Source organism: Felis catus, chromosome A2 (assembly GCF_018350175.1).
Source record: "Felis catus isolate Fca126 chromosome A2, F.catus_Fca126_mat1.0, whole genome shotgun sequence".
In the NCBI taxonomy this organism is placed as follows: domain Eukaryota; kingdom Metazoa; phylum Chordata; class Mammalia; order Carnivora; family Felidae; genus Felis; species Felis catus.
Genome location: NC_058369.1, coordinates 168,453,897 through 168,471,684, shown reverse-complemented (window position 1 = coordinate 168,471,684; position 17,788 = coordinate 168,453,897). Strand labels below are relative to the sequence as shown.

The window sequence follows — 17,788 nt, the reverse complement described above, 5'->3', positions numbered from 1 at the left end:
GGATGACTGCCTGGGTCGGGGGCGGCATGGCGTGCAGAAGCACTAGGAGCCCACGAAGGCCTGTGAGTGTGGACCTCACAGAAGAGGCTGGAGGAGCAGCAGACCACTCTTGATGGGTGGGGGCGGAAGACGATGGGGTCAGTTAAGGGGGAGGTCCTGTGCCACCCGGCCAGCCAGACCCCCTCCCCAGATGCACATCATTGTCCCTTGCAGGTGAAAGGGAGTCGTGTGCTGATGTCACATAGCAAGGAAGGACAGGTACACAGCTGGGTCATAAGCCCCTTAAACTCTACGGTGTTAAATTGTAAAATGTGATAAAAACAATAAGGTCACTGACGTGTGTGAACGTGCTTAACACACACTAGGAAGCACCGTAGATTCTATTTGTGGTTCAATATTTGCAAACGTACCCGAAACCCCAAAATCAATATAGCGCTGTGTGGTCGCTCGAAGACTTGTTGCAGAGGGTTGAAAGTTTTGAGTTTCTCACCAGTACATTCCCAGCTGGGGTTGAACAAGGAGACACCTGCGTTCTTACTTTGGCTCATATCGCAAACACGTGTCCTGTTCACCGTCCAGCGCTACATTTTTTACGTCTTTGTGCTTTTTGTTGGTGACTTCACTGTTTGGAACAGCCCCCAAGTGTAGTGCGTTGTGTTCTTATGTGCAAGAAGGCTGGGCTGTGCCTTAGAGAAAATGCTGTATTAGAAAAGGTCAGTTCAGGCATGAATTACAGCGTGGTAGGCGGTGAATTCAATGTTAAAGAAGCAATAAGTCTATCAATGAGGTGTCTTTAAACGGAAGCACACGTGAAGCAAGGTGTCACGTACACTGACTGGCTCGGAAAATGGGACCAGAGTCTGGGCAGAGCCCAGCCCTCTGCTTCCCCAGGAGCCCTGGTTCGGTGTTCCTTAAATCCGCACTTGTGTTGACCGTATAAGACATAACTCCGCAGATAGCAGGAATGGAATGTGTTTCCAACGGTTACTGGTTGAATCTGAATGAGAGTCTGAAAGTCAAAGAACAGAATTAGTTTCTCTGTTTTGTAGTAAAACATAGGTCTTCCCTTATAACTTCATGTTCGTCTTTCTTTGCATCTGTTTCAATGATTTCTTCCTGATCTAAACACCAATTTTTTTGTATCAATAGAGTTGGAATATTTTGTTCTGTGTGAGAAACTCTCACTATTTATTAATAAGTGACTTTCTAAAAAAAAAAAAAAGGCTTGTTTTGCAAGGCTCTAGGCATCTGTTTTATTTTTTATTTTCTGATTAAACACAGAAATTCCCCCTTCTGTGCCAGCATTATGCATATGGGGCTGTTTTCCCCAAGTATTTGAAGAAGCAGAGCTGAAGAAGGCGGTAAGGACAGCCCAGGCCACATGGTCCTAGAAGACAGTAGTAGCTCCTGGCACCTCACTCCCACTCCATAACCTGCTCACACCCTACTTATCCTGAACTGTTTGGGCGCAGGGAGATCGTGCCGATCGAGTGTGGATGTTGGGAATCCTGCTGCTGGCCAAATTCCCCGCTGCAACCCAGGGCCAGCCTTACAGGCAGTTTCTGAGGACGGCTGCGTCGGGCCTTTGGCATGAACCTTTACTGCTCCAGGCCTGGGAGAAAGACTGCCCCTGAGTTAGGACTGAGGAGCTGATATGTGAGATTAGGAGAATGCCTCAGGACAGACAGTCTTGCTGGCCTCAATCTCCAGCTGTCCACATGGGAACAGAAGTCCTGGCTGGTGACCACGGCCCCTTCCCGAGGGCCCCTGGAGCCCTGGCAGACCATAGGGCAGGGTCTAGGCACACCCTCCCAGTGGGGCGCCTCCCGCACATAGTGCTTCCCAAGACTGGAGGAGACCCAGCAGGGCGGGGCGGGCGGCGGGGAGCTCTCTGGCCATTTCCTGATGGCGCATCGAGTGTATCCCTCTAGCTAATATTTTAAATTCTTTCCCAACACAGCAATCCCTCTTTTACTTGTCAGCCTCTGCTTCCCCTGGGCCTTCAGATTGCATGCCCCTGGGGTCTGGAAGGGAGAAAGCCCTCAGGGCTCTCGGATGAAGCCGTTTGTGTCCACCCACTGTTTGCAAACAGCCCTGGGCTCAGAAGCACCAGTTTATTGCAAGTCAAGGCAACAGATTAATATTACATCCCAGGGATCACGAAGTAGAAGAGGGGAAGAAAATGAATCACAGGTTGACCCTCGAGAGAATCAGCGTTTTGTGGTGATCCCTGTGCTTCTGCCGTGGTGGGTTCGGTCGCCGCTTCGGGCGTTGTTGCAAAGAGTGTCAGATAAGTCCTCGTTTGGTTTGGGGATCTGACGCTCTCTGATGGTGGGTTCACGGCAAAACCCAGCCCCTGCGTCCAGCTCTCGTGCTCACAGTGCTTCTTACTTTAGAAGCCCCTGGTGGGAAGCTCAGTGAGCGTCCGTGTGCTCCCGGCACGGCTCGGTGCCCCGAACCGGCAGGACATGGTGGTGCTTGGCCAAGGGGCAGCAGGGTCTGAGTGCAGTGGGCATGTGTGCGAAACATCTGGGGACGAGGCTGGTCTCTGCTCAGCCCCTACACACCTGCCCTCCCTTCCCTTCCTCGTATCCGGGCCGCTGTGCAGCACTGGTCGTCGGGCACTGGCTGCCCACGGCAGCTACTCCGGGTAAGCCGGAGCCTCTGGGCCAGAGCCCGCCTCCCCACTTTACAGCTGGGCGAACTGAGGCCGAGGAGGTTGCAGGCCGAGCGGAGGGGACGTTGTAGACTTGTGGGTGAGAGCTTGGTGTAGAGACTTCCACGTTGCCACATGTCGGGGCAGGTATTGGGGAAGAGCAGGTCTGAGTCCCTTTCGTGGCACCGGGTTGGACTGCTGACCCTCCCTGAATGTCCTCTGCAAACTCGGGTTTTCTTCCTTCTCGAGAGACTCCAGAGAGAGGACAGGACTGGTGGCGGGGCCGGGGCTGGGCGGCCCGGGGGCCGTGCCGCCTCACCAACCTGGGTTCTGAGAAGCCGACGCTCTGAGTGCTTCCCGAGTTCCAGGCGCGTTCCCAGGTGTCAGCTGCGTCCCTTGCTGGCCAAGCTGCCACCCACAGCTCCCTGCCCCTCCTGCCGGCCCCCAGGGAATGGGGGGCAGGTGAATGCACTCTCCTCCACCACGTGGGTGAGCCAGGAACCGGGAAAGCCCGGGGGGGGGCGGTCTTCAGAGGAAATTCTCTGCACCTGAGGGAGGATTTGGGTCTAGGGAATTCTTCCGCCTAGGAATTCTCGGGCGTTTAGGTTAGACGGGGAATGTCATAGAAAAGACACAGAACCCTCAGGTCCCGGTGTGAAGACCTGTTATTAGTGCCCTTTTGATGGCAGGTGGGGCCTATTCATGTGGATAAGGACCTTCTCTCAATGGAGAAGACATCTGCACTCGGTCACGACTCGGTCACAGCTGTGACTCTGTCACATCCACCATGTGTGTGAGGCCCTGGCAGGGACGCTCCACGTGCCCCCAGAGAGCCAACCGTTTGGGAAGCTGCAAATGTCCTACGAGACAGCTAACGTGCTCAGTGCCAGGCGGCTCTGCACCTGCCGGCGGATCTGGGAGAGGGGTCTGCCGTGGGTCAGAGTGTGGATGGGGGGAGGGGGGGTCAGGCCAGAAGGGACTCTGAGCAGGGGAAGGGGCTCGAGCTCACCGTGCTGGGGAGACGGCTGTCGCTGGGATCTGGCCGGGCAGCTTCAGATACAGGCCCGGGAGCCTTAGACTGGGCCTTAGACTGGGTGTGTGGAGAGAGCGGGTCTGGAGGGTGGGCGACGCGTGCTCCTAAGGACGGCCCCCTGGGGGCACGTTGGGCCAGGACACAGCCCGTGACTGGGGTCAGGGCTCTAACCACTGGCGGTGGGAACCAAGCAGGAAGGACGGACATGGTGGCGTTTTCGGGGAGTTTCAGCAGAGTTTTGTGACCGTGTAGACATTTCTTGCACGAAGAAATCGAAGAGAAAGTCCACGGGCTGGGCCACGGCTGCTTCACCAAGCTGGGGCTGATTCGAGGGTCTCCTTGGGCTTGAGGGGGTGCCGAGGCTCCTGTGCTGCATTATGGGCCGGACACAGCGGGCTGCCCGCGAGAGGTGAGCCAGGCACTCCTGTGAGGAGCAGGACAGAAGTGGGACCGCGGTGTCCCGAGTGGGGGTCATGTCTGAATCCACAAGAACGCACGAGCTCAGAGCAGACCCGGTCGAGACCACGCGAGACCCAGAAGCAGCCGCTCGCCTCTGGACGGATGAGCACGGAAGGCAGCGGGGCCAGAGATGAGACGCCGAGCGGGGGCAGGTTTTCTTACAGCGGTTCGCTGCCAGTTTTGAGGGTGTCCTGATAACCTTCACGTGGCTCTCGTTGAGCACGGCCTCGCTACTCTTTTATTCTGACTCTTCGTAGTTTTCCTCGTGTCCCCGTTTGCAGCACCTTTAAAAATGACTGTCGCGCCACTGACAAAGGTGGTGGAGAAGGTAGGACTGGCAGCTTGGGGAAGCATCCGGAGAGATGTGACTTACCAGCTGGAGGGGCTGTTGAAGGCCTGGCACCCGCAGTTTCCGGCGCCCCGGCACTGGGGCGGGACTGGACGTGCAAAGTCCCGCACACACAGTAGAGACCTAGCAATGGCAGACGAGTGGTTTTGCTCTTCGAGGTGTTATTTTGGTCGTCGAATCCACGCACACGGAGGAGGTTCCGTGGTCCAGCCCCTCCACCGAGGGAGGGCACTGCAACGTGCAAGCCCATCTGTGGACGGTGGCAGGAGCCTCTGGTGATCAGCGGGAAGGACAGCTCTCCAGCTGCACCCTGACGCCTCTGGGGCCCCGCGCGCCCCTGCCGGGCACAGCGGCGTCCGTGCTGGGGCGGGGAGGGGAGCACCCACCTCCCTGCAGCCTGCACGGCACCTTCCTCTCCGTGGGACCGGCCCTGCACCTCACACCCTCATTCACCAGACGGATAAGAGATGGGGGGATGCTGTTTCCCGGGAGGGGTCTGGACACCTGAGGCCAGGAGCCTGAGGAGCTAGGACACGCGTTCTGGTGAAAGGGACCCAACCCCTCCTCCCTCCTCCCCTCTCCCTCCCCTCCCCCCTCCTCCCTCCTCTTCTCCCCCTCCCCTTTCCTAAGGTCCTCCCTTCTTCTTCCCTCTCCCCTTCAGACGAATACAATTATTTAAAATGAGATATATTTTTGAAACTGATGTTCAACACAGTATTTAAAAAGCTTTGAAAATTTTAATCATTCCTGTCTGGCAATTCCCTGCTAGTTATTTTTATACTAAATAGTTCTTAATGACTTTGATAAGTTTTTTAAACGGTTCCTGTCAAGAGAAATTTAAAAATACCAGTCTCTTTCCTTTCTGCTTTTGATTCCTACCACTCCTGTGGGAGCCAAATACTAAAATCTGTTTCCATAACAATTTTTCTTCTTCCCTCGCAAGAATATCTGCTTGTTCTTGTTGGTTGGTTGTGGTTGATTTGAATTTTTTATAAGAGCGCTGCCGTGTATGGGTTAGAAAAGCAAAGCCTGTCGACAGAATTCCTGGAATATGGGGACAGAGAGGCACGGCGTCGAGAAACCCGGAGCCTGGCGGAGGTCGCGCGTGGAACAGCAGTGGCTTCGATGCGTGTGTGTCGTCAGCGTGTCCGTGTTTCCCGCGTAGCTGGCGGAGAAGCGACACGCCGTGCAGAGCGGTTCTGAGCTCCTTCTTCCTGGTCTCTTGCAGTGTTGTGGGCCCAGCGGTGACCTTCAGACTGAGCGCCAGTGTCCAGAACCTGACGACGGGAGACGTCGCGCAGGCCGCAGGTAAGGCTGTCTCGACACGACGCACGCGGGCATACGCTCGCCCGGCCCAGGGACGACAGGGTCGGTCGGCACCGCGCCTCATCACCACTGCGCGGCGGGCTGGGCTGCAGGTGCAGGATGAGGACCACACCGCTCGGTCTGAGACAAAGAGCCTGGCACCCAGAGGAGCAAGGGCCTGGTGTCTGCGGCGGCCCCCGCGTGGACAGAGCAAGTGCCATTTTGCTTTGAGGTTTTCCGCGTTGTCCCAGGTGAGAAGCACACGCTGGCCGTGCTTCTGTCTGTCCCGGACCAAGACAGTGCAGGATGAAGGGTTCGAAGAGAAACCGAGAACTCTGTTCTAGCTTTGCTTCTAGGGCCCTGGGGATTCCTGCTCACCTGCCTTGAGACCTAGCAAGTGATCTCGGCGTGTGGTGGCCGTTTGCCGTGGAACGGGCCTCGGCAGCGCTCTGTCTGGTGGGGTCAGCGGTCGGTCTTCTCTGGTTTGGTGGCTGCCGGATTTTACTCGTAGGTCCTGGTGCCCTTAGTGGTCCTTTTTGCGGAAGTAACGATTTCAGTGGCCAGTAATTTTTGGTGAAGGGAGAGCTCCTTGCCAAGTTGTACTCTGCTCCAGAAACCCAGCCAATTTCGACCGCGTGGAGAGCCCGACGCCCCGAGCTTCGCTTCCGTGTCCTGGGTCGCTGTGAGGCCCCTGTGAGGTGTCTCGGCAGGCAGTAAAGTGTCATTCCCAGCGGAGCGGCTTGATGCGGCCCCAGGGCGAGAAGCCGGCAGCTTTCACTGCAAATGCCCTGCCCCCTGAAAGGGAGGGGATCCGCGTCAGTGGCTGTGGCCCTCGTGGCCGCAGGCCCCTCCTTCCCTCCGGCATCCATCCTCGCGTCTCCGCGGCAGAGACGGTCAGACGAAGTTAGGACCCGGTCAGCGACTGTGGTTTTTTTTACGCAGAATCATTAACGGTTGTCCCACAGGTGGCCGCTCATCCCGGTGCTGGGAAGCAATGCTTTCCCAGTCGGATTTGCTGGGACTTCAGGGCACAGTAATGAACGGTATAAAATGGAAGGAGGTCTTCTCAGCTTTTACAGTCGTGGCATCTACTCCCTGGCGGTGGCCTTTCATTTCTTTTATTGCTTTCGGGGGAAACTGGGTTGCTTATTTAAAATCTAGTTTGCTGGTCATTTTAAATGTGTTCGTGTCCCGTACTGAAATGCTAGATGCCGGCGGGAATCGCACACCGGGTGTATGTGTGAGAGCCATGGCAGTGACTTTCTGAATACTTGAATCTGCTCAGGTATCCCGGTGCGCCTGCCGGACTTACGGGACTGCCGGGGCTGTGCGAGCTGAGGCTTTCTTGTCGTGCACGTGCAAGAGGTTCCACGCGCGCTTTCAAAGAATTAGTTCTCTTGTGTTGTACATAATTTTATCATGTTACGCACGTACCTGGTGCTATACGGGAAAAAGGTTAAGAAGAACAGCTTGGTGACCATCAGGACTCTGTGGTTTGGCAGTGGATGTACCAAGGGCACGACTGGCACCGAGGTCCAGTCCCCGAGGAGGAGAAGTGAGCTCTCTGAGCACTAGACTCCCTCACGTGTTAACAAGGACAGGAAGTTTTCGCAGTCTCTTGTTTTAGAAGGTGATGGGGAGCCCTTGCTGCAAGCGACTGATCGGCCCTGTCGGGCGGACCCGCGTCAGGCGGGCTGGCGGCCCTCGGCACCCTGCGCACCAGAGCCTGCCGCGGGGATCGCTGCCTGCGGACACAGCGACTGTTTGCGTGTGCTCCCCTCGGGGGTTCAGTGGCACGACGCTGCAGGCATCTTATGAGGGGGGAAGCACCCCCGGTGGCGGGACTGAAAGGGAACTTATTTGGCTAATTTCGCACAAAGTGATACGAAACGTAAGGAACAGGCACGTAGTTCCCACGACAAACGTCCTTGCTGTGCGTCCTGACTGATGAGCGCAGCTGGTTTTCTGAGTCCAGATTCTGCTCCCGGTACGAGGGGACCCTCTCCTGGACTTTCTGCCCCACTTATGAACCCGAATGAGTGGGTGACAGGACGCGGGAGCGCGCGGCGTGAGCGAGCGAGGAGAGGACCCGGGTCCCGCGTGAGGAGGTGCTTCCGCGTTGGAAGCCGCTGGTGCTGGTGTGTAGCTGGCGCGCGGCGGATCCGGGCGCAGAGCTCGCTGACTCGACGGCTGAGCACGCTGCGGCGAGTGGCAGTTAGTTACCGCTGTTCTCTCTGGCCGGGCCGTCTGATCAAGCAGAGAAATCCTCTGCTGCCCTTCACATCCCTTATTCTCAAGCAGTGTGTTTCTAGTCGATGTTTGCGTTTCTTGTGTCGGAGAAGACGTGGGTAAGTGACCTTTGCCTCCCGCTCTGCGGCACCGCCCACCTCATGACCCCCGGGCTCCCGTCACCTCCTGCCGGGGGTCACCTGGCGGGCTGTCCCCGTGGCAGGCCGTGGACATCCGGTGCCGGGCTCCTGCTCGGCGGCGTGTTCGATTCCCTCGCCGACCGCGTGGCTGGCGGTCGGCCGTCCGTGGCAGAGTCTCCCTGGGACCCGGAAACGCTGGGCTGCCTGTGGGGTGGGTGGCCCTCGGGGCTGGTGGGGTGCGGTAAGGGTGCGGTGGGGTGCGTGCACGTCAGCAGGAAGCACCGTTTGGCGGCCCCGGGAGCGAGTGCCTGACGGCTGCGGCTTCCAGAAGGTTCGGACGGGTGAGAGGAAGGGAAGGGCGCTGGCCCCGTCGCTCCGTTCTAAACAGCCAGGTAATTGCTTCTGGCATCTTGACAAGTGTCTGCCGGAGCGGAGGGCGGTGCTGTCAGCGTGGCGGAGCCGTGCTAATCGGCCCAGCTGGAGAAGACTCCCGGAGCCGCGTTTCCGTAATTAGAAGTTGTGAAGGCCAGTTCTCCTCGCGGCTTCACCCTGGGTGTGAATGAGTCAGTGCTACGAAGGGGTTTCGTCTGTCCTAATTTGCAGGGTTACCCGTGTAGAAATACACGAGCGGTGCTCAGGGAGGGGTTAGGGACGGGGGTTAGGCCAAATGCTAGAAACCGTACTACTCGATATGCACTGCGGGACAAAGGGAGCCGATGCATTACCGACACCATTTGCGGGAGGAACAGGTTCTCCCTCGTGGAGGGGCGAGTGGGTGCCGCCCGGTTCGCTCCAGGGGGCGTTTGGCCTCCTTTGGCTGTGGAAGGCATCAGTCACTCTCTGTGCCCCCGGGGTCCCCGGTCGTTCTGGTCTGCTTTCTGCCGTTTGCCGGGCTGGCCCAGGCTCCCCGCCTCCCGTTGGGTACGGACGGGACCGGGAGCCCACCGCCTCGCCACCTGCTGCTTCTGGAAGGGCCCGGGCCACGCCCACCAGGCGAGCCTCTCCTCCGCTCTGACAGCCTGTGGGAAATACCAGGCGGGGCCCCTCCTGGGTGGGATCACGGTCTGTGTGCCTTTCTACCTGCCCCACGGGCAACGTGTGACACGGAGTGCTAAGTAAGTGTCGCCAAATTAGTCACTGGTCTTCACGCTTTGTGTGGAAAGTCGCCTGATTTTATCAGCAGGCAGGCTCTGTCTGCATGGGCACAGGGGTCTCGTGTGGAGCCCAGCACGTGGAATTCGTGCTCCGTCCCCTTGTATAGACCCCTCAGCGTGGGGTGGACACGGGGTCACAGAGGAGCGGAGTCCCGTCCAGGGGTGGGGGCTGAGGTGGGGTTCCCAGCTCGTGTGTGCCGTGTCACCTGCAAACTGTGGGACTGTGGGAAAGTCCAGGAAGATGGGGCACGGCCCTGGCTTTGTGGGTCTTGTGAAGGTCAAACGGGGTGCCCTGCGAGCTGAAATTTCAGCAGGCCGATTATCGCTGACCTTCTGTTCCCGCCACGGGTCCGGGAGCCACAGCTGCTGCTTCTGTAACGTGAGGGTGATGCGCGAGCACAGACGGTCACGATAGCGGATGGATAAGCGCTTCGTCGGGGGTGACCCACGCGTGCTGTGTGCAGCCGGGTCACTTCTACGAGCCCAGCCCTCTCCCCGCAGCTCCGCGTGCTCCCCCAGATGACCGGCCCTCAGATCTGAATCCGGATCTGGTTCCGGGGGAACCCACGTGGGGTGGGACTTCAGTGTCTGCTTCTTGTGGGCCAAGGAGCCACTGCATGACATGACCTGAAACGCCTACCAGGGTCCGTCTGCCCGGCCTGCCGACTGTGGCGGCGGGCACGAGGGGAGGGAAGTAACGGAACCGGGAGGCCGTTGCTGGTCTGAGGTGACGCTGGCGTGGAAAGGGCGACGATGGGGGCCCAGACGCTCAGGGTCTGGACGCGGTTTGCAGATTTAACGGACTCGGGCAGGGGGCTGGATGTGGGGTGAGGGAAGGAGAGGTGGAGGGTGGCCCAAGCACCTGGTGGTGGGCGTACCCGGTAGGGCAAGGCGCCCCTGGAATTAGACGTCCCGATGCGGGCAGGTGGCTATTCGCATGTGGCCTGGGCAGGATTCGGGCACCGGCACGGCGTTTCTCTTTGCTGCCTCCGCCGCTCCGTGCCCACTGCCCCAGCGGTTCTGAAAGGGCACACGGGGAGCTCCGCGCGTACAGGGATGTGAGCAGCGGCGGGCGTGAGGGACTCTGCGAAGACGGCCTCGGTCGGCCCCTTCACTGCTGTGCTGAGCATGAGCGTCCGAGCCCCGGTCCTCCCCGTGTCCGTTTCTAGTCGTGTGTGCTCTCTCTATAGGCGGATGAGCCTCCGGTGTTCTGTCAGTATCTTAGCACAGAAATGTGTCCAGACAGGAGGAGCACGGCCCACACCTGTGCGAGGGGACCAGGGAAGGTGCCGGGGGACCCCTCACCATGTGCACCTCGTGGCCACGGCTCACAGACATGCATCCCGTGCAGGCGAGCCAGCACCCCCTTCCAGCAGTTTCCGTCAGCCACAGCACCACCTGAGGGTCCGGCGCAGCCAGCTGTCTTGAAGGGGGAACACGGGTGTCTGTTACGAACCCCTTCCTGCGAGTTCTTTCACAAACCGCAGTCCCCGTGGCCTCTGGACGGCCGCGTGATTTCTAGTCCAGGTCGGCCTGTCATTCCGTGGTGGGCCCAGTGCACCCGCATGGCTTTCTCGTGATGGCTCCTGTCCCGGCTGCTCCCTGGGCTCGGACAGCCCTTAGCGCCTGTCCCTCAGGGGCTCGTGGGGGGCAGGCTGGGAGGGCGCCTTCCCGCTGGGCAGCCCTCCCTAGCAGCCCACGAACACACCCAGGTTTTAGGCCTTGGAGGCGCCCCCGTGTCACGCTCCAGGAGGCTCTCTGAGGCCCGGTATTTGAAGAACTCTTGCACAACAGGTGTGTGACAGGCTGGCCCCACCACAGCCCTTTGCACCCATTGGCCCGCGGCAGCTGCGCAGGGTGGCTGAGATGGGCAGGCTGGCCGTCACCTGACCGGCCGGCCCCAGGGCAGGTCCTGCAGAGGCTGGGATTCAGGAGAGGACCTCTCACTGGAAGGACAGAGGATCAGGAAGGTGTCAGAGCCCAGAGCTGTGTGGGGCGGGGCAGAAATGGGCCCCGGCATTTGGGGCCAGCAGGAGTCTATTTGGCACTTGGGCGAGAAGCCCCTAGATGGCCATGTGCAGGTTTGTCATTGACAGATCCTGCTGCTCAGAACCCCAGCCGAGGTCGGCTCTGTGTCCTTACGGCCCATTTCCTGTCCATCCGCCGTGTTTTCCGCCTGCCAGGGCTCCTTGAAAATGAGCCTGGTGACTGACGCGGCAAGGCTGGTTCCCCCGCCCATCTGGCCCTGTGGTCCTTGTCCGTGGGAGGCACACGGTGACGTGCGTCAGGCACCTGCTCCACCTGCGGTCAAGGACGGCACCCCTCGGGCAGCCGGCCGACCCACCAGCAGAGCGGGCAGGGGTCAGCTGGACGGCGTGAGGCGACCAGTGATGCTCAGAGTGATGCGGCTTCTGCTCGGCACCTGTTTCTCCAGCGTGGGTGTGTCGGCTGCCGTGGATCGCCCCACGAGAGGTGAACGGGCCAGAGCCGGTTCCGTTTCCCACGCTCCATCTGGATGTCCGCCGTGCTGCCCCGTGGCGCTGGAGGCTGGCAGAGGAGAGCCTCGAAGGACAGGGGGTGGGTTCAGAGCCAGAGTCCAAGTCCCGATTCTACTTTCCTGTGTTGAGACTGTGGACGGCTCGTTGCGTCTCGTCGAGCCCTGGGTTCCCTCCTTGTCAGATACAGGCCTGGTGATTATGCTCCGCGGGCTTGCTTTAGCATCAAACGAGGTAGGACGCATTTGGTGGGAGAGGAGATTTAAATTCCAAGGGCCGTGGGGGTTGTTAGCTGCCATCGCTCACCTCGGACCGCTGTTGTGTTTGGGATCAGAAAGACACCGGGCCAGTGCATCGCGACGCAGCCTCTTTCAGTGAAGGTCTCAGGTGGCCCAGGAGATGACAGGTGTCGTGGGGTTGGAGGGTAACAACATACCGTGTGTAAGAATGTGGAAGCCTCGTGGCCTGGTGAGACCCCCGGGTTGTGCACGGAGACAGGAAAGCTCGGACCTCCCCACGGTGGGGTGGCAGGTGCGTGGGTGGCGTCGCTGTCTGGGCGTCTCCACAGAGGCGAGCCGGCACACGGCTGAGATGCTGGCGATGGGTGGCACCAGGGAAGCCGGGCTGCGGGAGGCGGCCGGAGGCATCAGCACGTCACGGGAAGGAGGCTCGGGAAGGAAGGTGCCCTGCGCTCCGGCACCTTGGCCTGGAGCCCACACGCGGGGCGCGGTGATGCCTCTTAAACGTGAAGGGTTTGTGCTCGCTCGGCATTTTCTCACGACGGCAAAGTACGAAGAGGCAAATTCCACCTGGAAAGTCTTCCACAAAAGCACTGACACGGTTCCCGCCGGGGTGTAAACTGGTACGTTCAGAAGCCCCACCAGCCTCGCTACGGCACCGGCAGCCCCGGCTCAGCCCAAACCGTTCGTGACGGAGCTGATGGCTGCCCTGCTTTAACGGTGGTGACGGGGGTGAGCCTTAGTGTCTGAAGGGTCCCAGTGACGGGCATTTGTCTGGTTTTATGAGTCTTCTCTGAACCTAGCCGACCCCACCAACAGCTGCTTTCCTGTGTGTGCCGTGTGACTTCCGACGGGAGGGCTGGGAACAGAGATGCCGTGTGCCGGGCTTGTGACGGCCGTGGGGGCCCCGGGCAGAACAGAGTGGCACAGGGACAGTGAGGGAAGCAGCACACGGTGCCTCCCCATTCCACCCGGAGACCTGCCTTCCCGCACTCCTGCTTCTCAGCCCGGTGAGTCGGCCCAGTGCTCTCCCCTCTCCCTGCAGAGCCCTGCCGGGACCCCTGGCCGCACCCCTGCAGCCCAGTCTGCCTTCCCCGTCTCGTCTTCAAGCCCACATCCTGGATCTTCTCTGGCTGTTCGGGAAGAGGTTAGAGGGCAGTGTGGTCGGCTCCTTGGAGCTTTCACCCCCCAGCACCCGCCTGTCCCTGCCCCCTGCCCTGTGCCCCTGCCTCGCCGCTTCCCCAGAGTTGGCCAGCCACGGCCCACGGCCACACAGGCCTTCCGGCCCTCAATGCCATCACCGTTCGTACCTTGTCTGTGGCTGCCAAGCCTGACGTGCTTACCGTGGCTTTTTACGGAGAACACCGGCTGACCCCAGAGGTCCGGGACAGTGGTTCTCAAAGCACGATCCCCAGGGCAACACTGCCAGCGTGGCTGGAAACTTGTTAACAAATCACCCCTGCGCTCTGGCGTGGGGCCCAGCTGCCAGGGTGAGACCCGCCCGCCAGGCGTGGCTGGTGGCAGTGACGTCTGGGAGCCCCTGACCACTCTGTCCTTGAAGATAGAGCCAGGTTGTCCCCGTCTTTAGACCCCACCACTTGCCTTGCCCGTGGCAGGAGCTCAATCAGCGTTTGGGTTTGATACGAACAACGAACGTGAAGCAAAAAGAACTGTGAGGCGTTTGAAATACGTTTCCCCTGTTTCATGAGACGCCCTGAATGCAGGAGTCTTCTCTGAAAAGCATGTTTATGGCATTTTCATTTGCGTGGAGATAAGACTTCACCCTGACTCTACCCCACACCCCTGTGAATACGCCCCCTGCCGCCCCTGCCGCGGCCACCAGCCTCCGCAGCAGCCCGCTTTTCTGTGCGGTGCTGGGAGAGCAATTCCAGGAAAAGAGGAAAAATGCATCCTGTCTCCCTCCAACTTAGGATCCTGTCTAGGACAATGACTGCTCGCCCCGTGACGCTCGAGCGTGTGCTGAGCAAGGACAGCCTCAGGATCCAAGGTTCTGCTGCTCGCTGGCCAGCACTCAGCTTCCGCTGCGGGCCCCGCCGTCGCCAGCCTGCCCCAGGGGTCTGCTCGGTCCCGAACCATGTCTGGACGGGCAGGCGCCTCCAGGAGGGGCGGCCACGCGAGGCTGGGACGACTCAAGGGACCTGCGGCCTAAAGTAAGGTGAACCCGCACATCTTCCCAAGAGAAGACGCCCAGTGCTGGAGAGGCGGGAGATGTGTGAAGGCGCCCCCACAGGGAGAAGCCCTACGTCGGGTTCCGGCCCCCCGACGGCCCACCCCCCCCCCCCCCGAGTGGGGATGGAGCCTCCAGTAGAGGCTTCTCTCCATCCTGGAGCCAGGAACCCGGCCCCTTGTGGAAGAGAGCTTGAAGAGAGGCTGCGCTCGATCCCAGACCTTCCCGCTCACCTGACTGCTGGCCAGACAGGCGGTTCTCAGAGAGGATAAACGGAAGCACAACTCCGTGTCAGAAGGGACTTTGGGCACATAAGTAACCTGGGGCCCCACGGTGAGACATCGGGGCATAGAGCAGGCTTTTCCCAGGAAAGTGTTATACCTGCTGTTCCACACGTTATACCTGCTGTTCCGTGCATTATGCCTGCTGTTCTGTTCCTTGTGTTATACTTGCTGTTCCACGTGTTATAGCTGCTGTTCTGTGCATTATAACTGCTATTCCACGCGTTACACCTGCTCTTCGCTTTCGGGCAGCTGGTGCTGGAGGCCCACATGCCGAGGGCCGGTTCGCGTCGTCCCCGCAGACTCTCCGAGGTGGCCTCCGTCCGCGCTAGTCCTCGGTAGGCCTATGCGGGGCTCCGCTGGGACCTCGTGCCCTCGGTTCCACGACAAAGACATGTGTTCGGGGAGGACACGGCTGATTCGGATGCTCCTCCGAGCCTCTCGGCCGGAAAACCCCGTCCTGGCTTCTGGGACCCGAGGCCAGGACAAAGGTTGGTGCCCCGTGGAGCTGTTAGGAAGGCCCACCTCCCATGCTCCCCTCTTCACCCCTACGCCGCGGGCCCCCTTGTTAGTGTCTCCCACCCAGAGGATGCGTTAGGTGGTGTCGTATCGCGTCACCCCATGTCCCGCGTCCTGTGTCCCGTGTCCCGTCGCATCACGTCACGTGGTTTTGTGCCACACCGTGTTGTCTCGCATCACGTGTCCTTCTCAACGCCCGCTCTTTGCCAGGCTGAGTCTGTGTCCCGAATCCCTCAGAAGCAGGAGGTGCACCGTGGCTGCTCTGTGCCGCCGTCCGGACTCCGTGCCCCCCGCCGTCCCAGGGATGCCAGACAACCTGACGTGCGTGTGACGCGGGCGTGTGTACGCAGAGCGGGTTGTCGCCCTGCCGACGACGCTCGGGGGACGGTGTGATCGAGCCGGCGGTCCACCTGTTCGTCAGGAGAGGCGACCGTTGCGTTCCTGCCCCTACAAGCAGCACGTCCCCAGTGGACGACCTTCGGGAAGCCACTCAGATCGAGAACTTCAGGTTACAGAGAAGAAGACGGGGACACTGAAAAAGTACAGGGTTGTTCCAGGAGAGATGGAACCATTGGCATCCTTCCGATGCAGCGGGTCGGTGGCTCTCTCCTTGTACACAACTCTGGGCAGATGGCGCTCTCTCTGTGTAGACAGCTCTCTCTCTGTGTAGATAGCACTCTCTCTGTGTAGACAGCTCTCTGTGTAGACGGCTCTCTCTCTGCGTGGACAGCTGTCTCTCTGTGTAGACAGAACTCTCTGTGTAGACAGCACTCTCCCTGTGTAGACAGCTCTCTCTCTGTGTGGACGGCACTCTCTCAAATGCTTTGCAGACAGAAGTGTGGTAGTTGTCTGTCCCGGGATGGTCCTGGAAGCAGCAGTGAACGTGAGTTGCTCATCCTGTCCCCGGGTCCTCTTGAACCTCCAGACCACCTCCGGAAGGTGCTGTCTCCTTCCTCTCCCGGAGCACGGGGGTGCGGGACGGCGCGCCTGCCTCGGGGACACGTGTCCTGAGCAGGAGCGCGCACTGCACACACCGTCCTCTTTAGTTCTGCATGTGCCCCTCGCCCTGTGTGTGTGTGTGGGGGGGGAATGTCGGGAGGGGTGAGAACCCCAACCACCGGACGGCTGCTGGGCTCAGGCACTCTTGGGGTGCAGGGAGCGTGGGGAGGCTTGACAGGCGTAGGCTGGCACCTGCTGCTTGTCCCCAAGCCCCCGGAGGCTGGAGGCAGAGGCCCTTTGCTTGCGGTCCCTTGGCTCCCCCAGCCTGCAGCCGCAATTCCTCTCCGGGACCTTGTCGTCCCGCTGAAGAACCTGCTTTACGGGCAGCCGCCCCAGAGGCTCCACCCTCTCCAGGCTAGTTTGGGTTGAGCGAGGTTAAAGCCAGTTCGCTCTGTGTACCTGGCTATTTTCTAGTGGACTGTGCAGAATTAGCCCCGAGTTCTTGCCTGCCTGTTCCGTAGGAGGGTTCACACTGTCCCTGGAGGCAGGGGCCTGTTTGCCTCCGGCCAGCGTGCACGGATGTTTGTAGGGCCGCCGTCACAGGGAGATGTGGCCCGTCAGCGGGCCAGAAGCAGGATAGAACCTGAGAAAATGCAGATCGCGGGCTCTGAGACACAGCGGCTGCTCCCAAGGGCCCCGTGCGCCGCACTCCGTGGGGAGGCGGGCCGTGGCCCACGGGAGTCCACGCAGACTGTTCCTGAGCACCCACTGAGGCCGGCTAGTGGAAAACGGCGGGTAGAGCAGGGTCGGGTTTGCATGTAACGCCCCGAAGGGTCTGCCCAGCGTCTCCTCCTGAACAGAGCAGTGAGTATGCATGTGTGGGGATGTGTGTGCAGGTGTGTATGGTTGTGTAAGTGCCTGTAGTAATGTGTGCAGGCATGTGTGTGTGCATTTGTGTGCTATGTATATGCACATGCTATGTGTATGTGTGGTGTGTGATATGTGTAGGTGTGCAGGTGTGCAAGTGTGTGGTGTGTGTGACATTGTAAGCGTGTGTAGCTGTGCACCTGTGTGTGATATGTGTGAGCACGCAGGTGTGTGGCATGTGTGAGCGAGTCCGTGTGCATGACATGCATAAGTGTGCAGGTGCCAGAGTGCATAGGTGTGCACATGCATGTGATATGTGCGGAGGATGTGGGTGTGCAGGTGTGTGATATGTGTAGGTGTGCAGATGCGTGCAGGTGTATACGCGTGTGGTGTGTGTCTGTCCGAGGTCACACGACAGCCCCCCTATAGGTAGGTGGGTGGGACGGGTTTTACTGTCACGACCTGGGGTCCGCCCGTGCGGCATCTCCGGGAACCCCACCTTCCCGTGTGACGGGGGGCGGCTCCCCTCCCTCCAAGGGCGAGGCTGCCCCCGCGCTCGCTCCTGTGCTGGGCTCGTTCCCAGAAGCTGGTGTGGGACCCGCACGTCCACGGCTCGGCCAGGGGCTGGAGTTCGGCGAGCTCTGGCTTCCTCAGGGAAAGAGGTGGGACGGTGCGGTGTGTTTCCGAGCCCAGTGCAGCCTCACGAGTGCCACAGCCTGGTTTTCTGGCACTTTCTTTTGTCGAAAAAGCGGTGTCGGCCTCTTCCCTGCGAGCAGCCAGGACCGCGTGATCCGTTGTCCACACTCAAGAGTAGCTCCCGTGACTTCTGACTCTGACACCTCAACAGATTAACAGCCTTCCCACCAGGACTCCGTACGGAGCCGTCCCTGCCCTGCACCGGGTGCTGGTAAGGAGGGAGCCCTTATGACCACGCG

General features: G+C 59.9%; 1 protein-coding gene across 7 annotated transcripts in view; it reads left to right on the top strand.

The window, feature by feature from the left end:
• Positions 1-17,788, top strand: part of PTPRN2 (protein tyrosine phosphatase receptor type N2) — an 801,801-nt gene that overhangs the window by 367,779 nt on the left and 416,234 nt on the right. For all 7 annotated transcript variants that reach the window (XM_023250823.2, XM_023250821.2, XM_045053088.1 and 4 more), the window contains one exon: positions 5,726-5,805. In XM_023250823.2, coding sequence (XP_023106591.2) covers positions 5,726-5,805 — 80 coding nt within the window. The remainder of the gene's footprint in view (positions 1-5,725; positions 5,806-17,788) is intronic.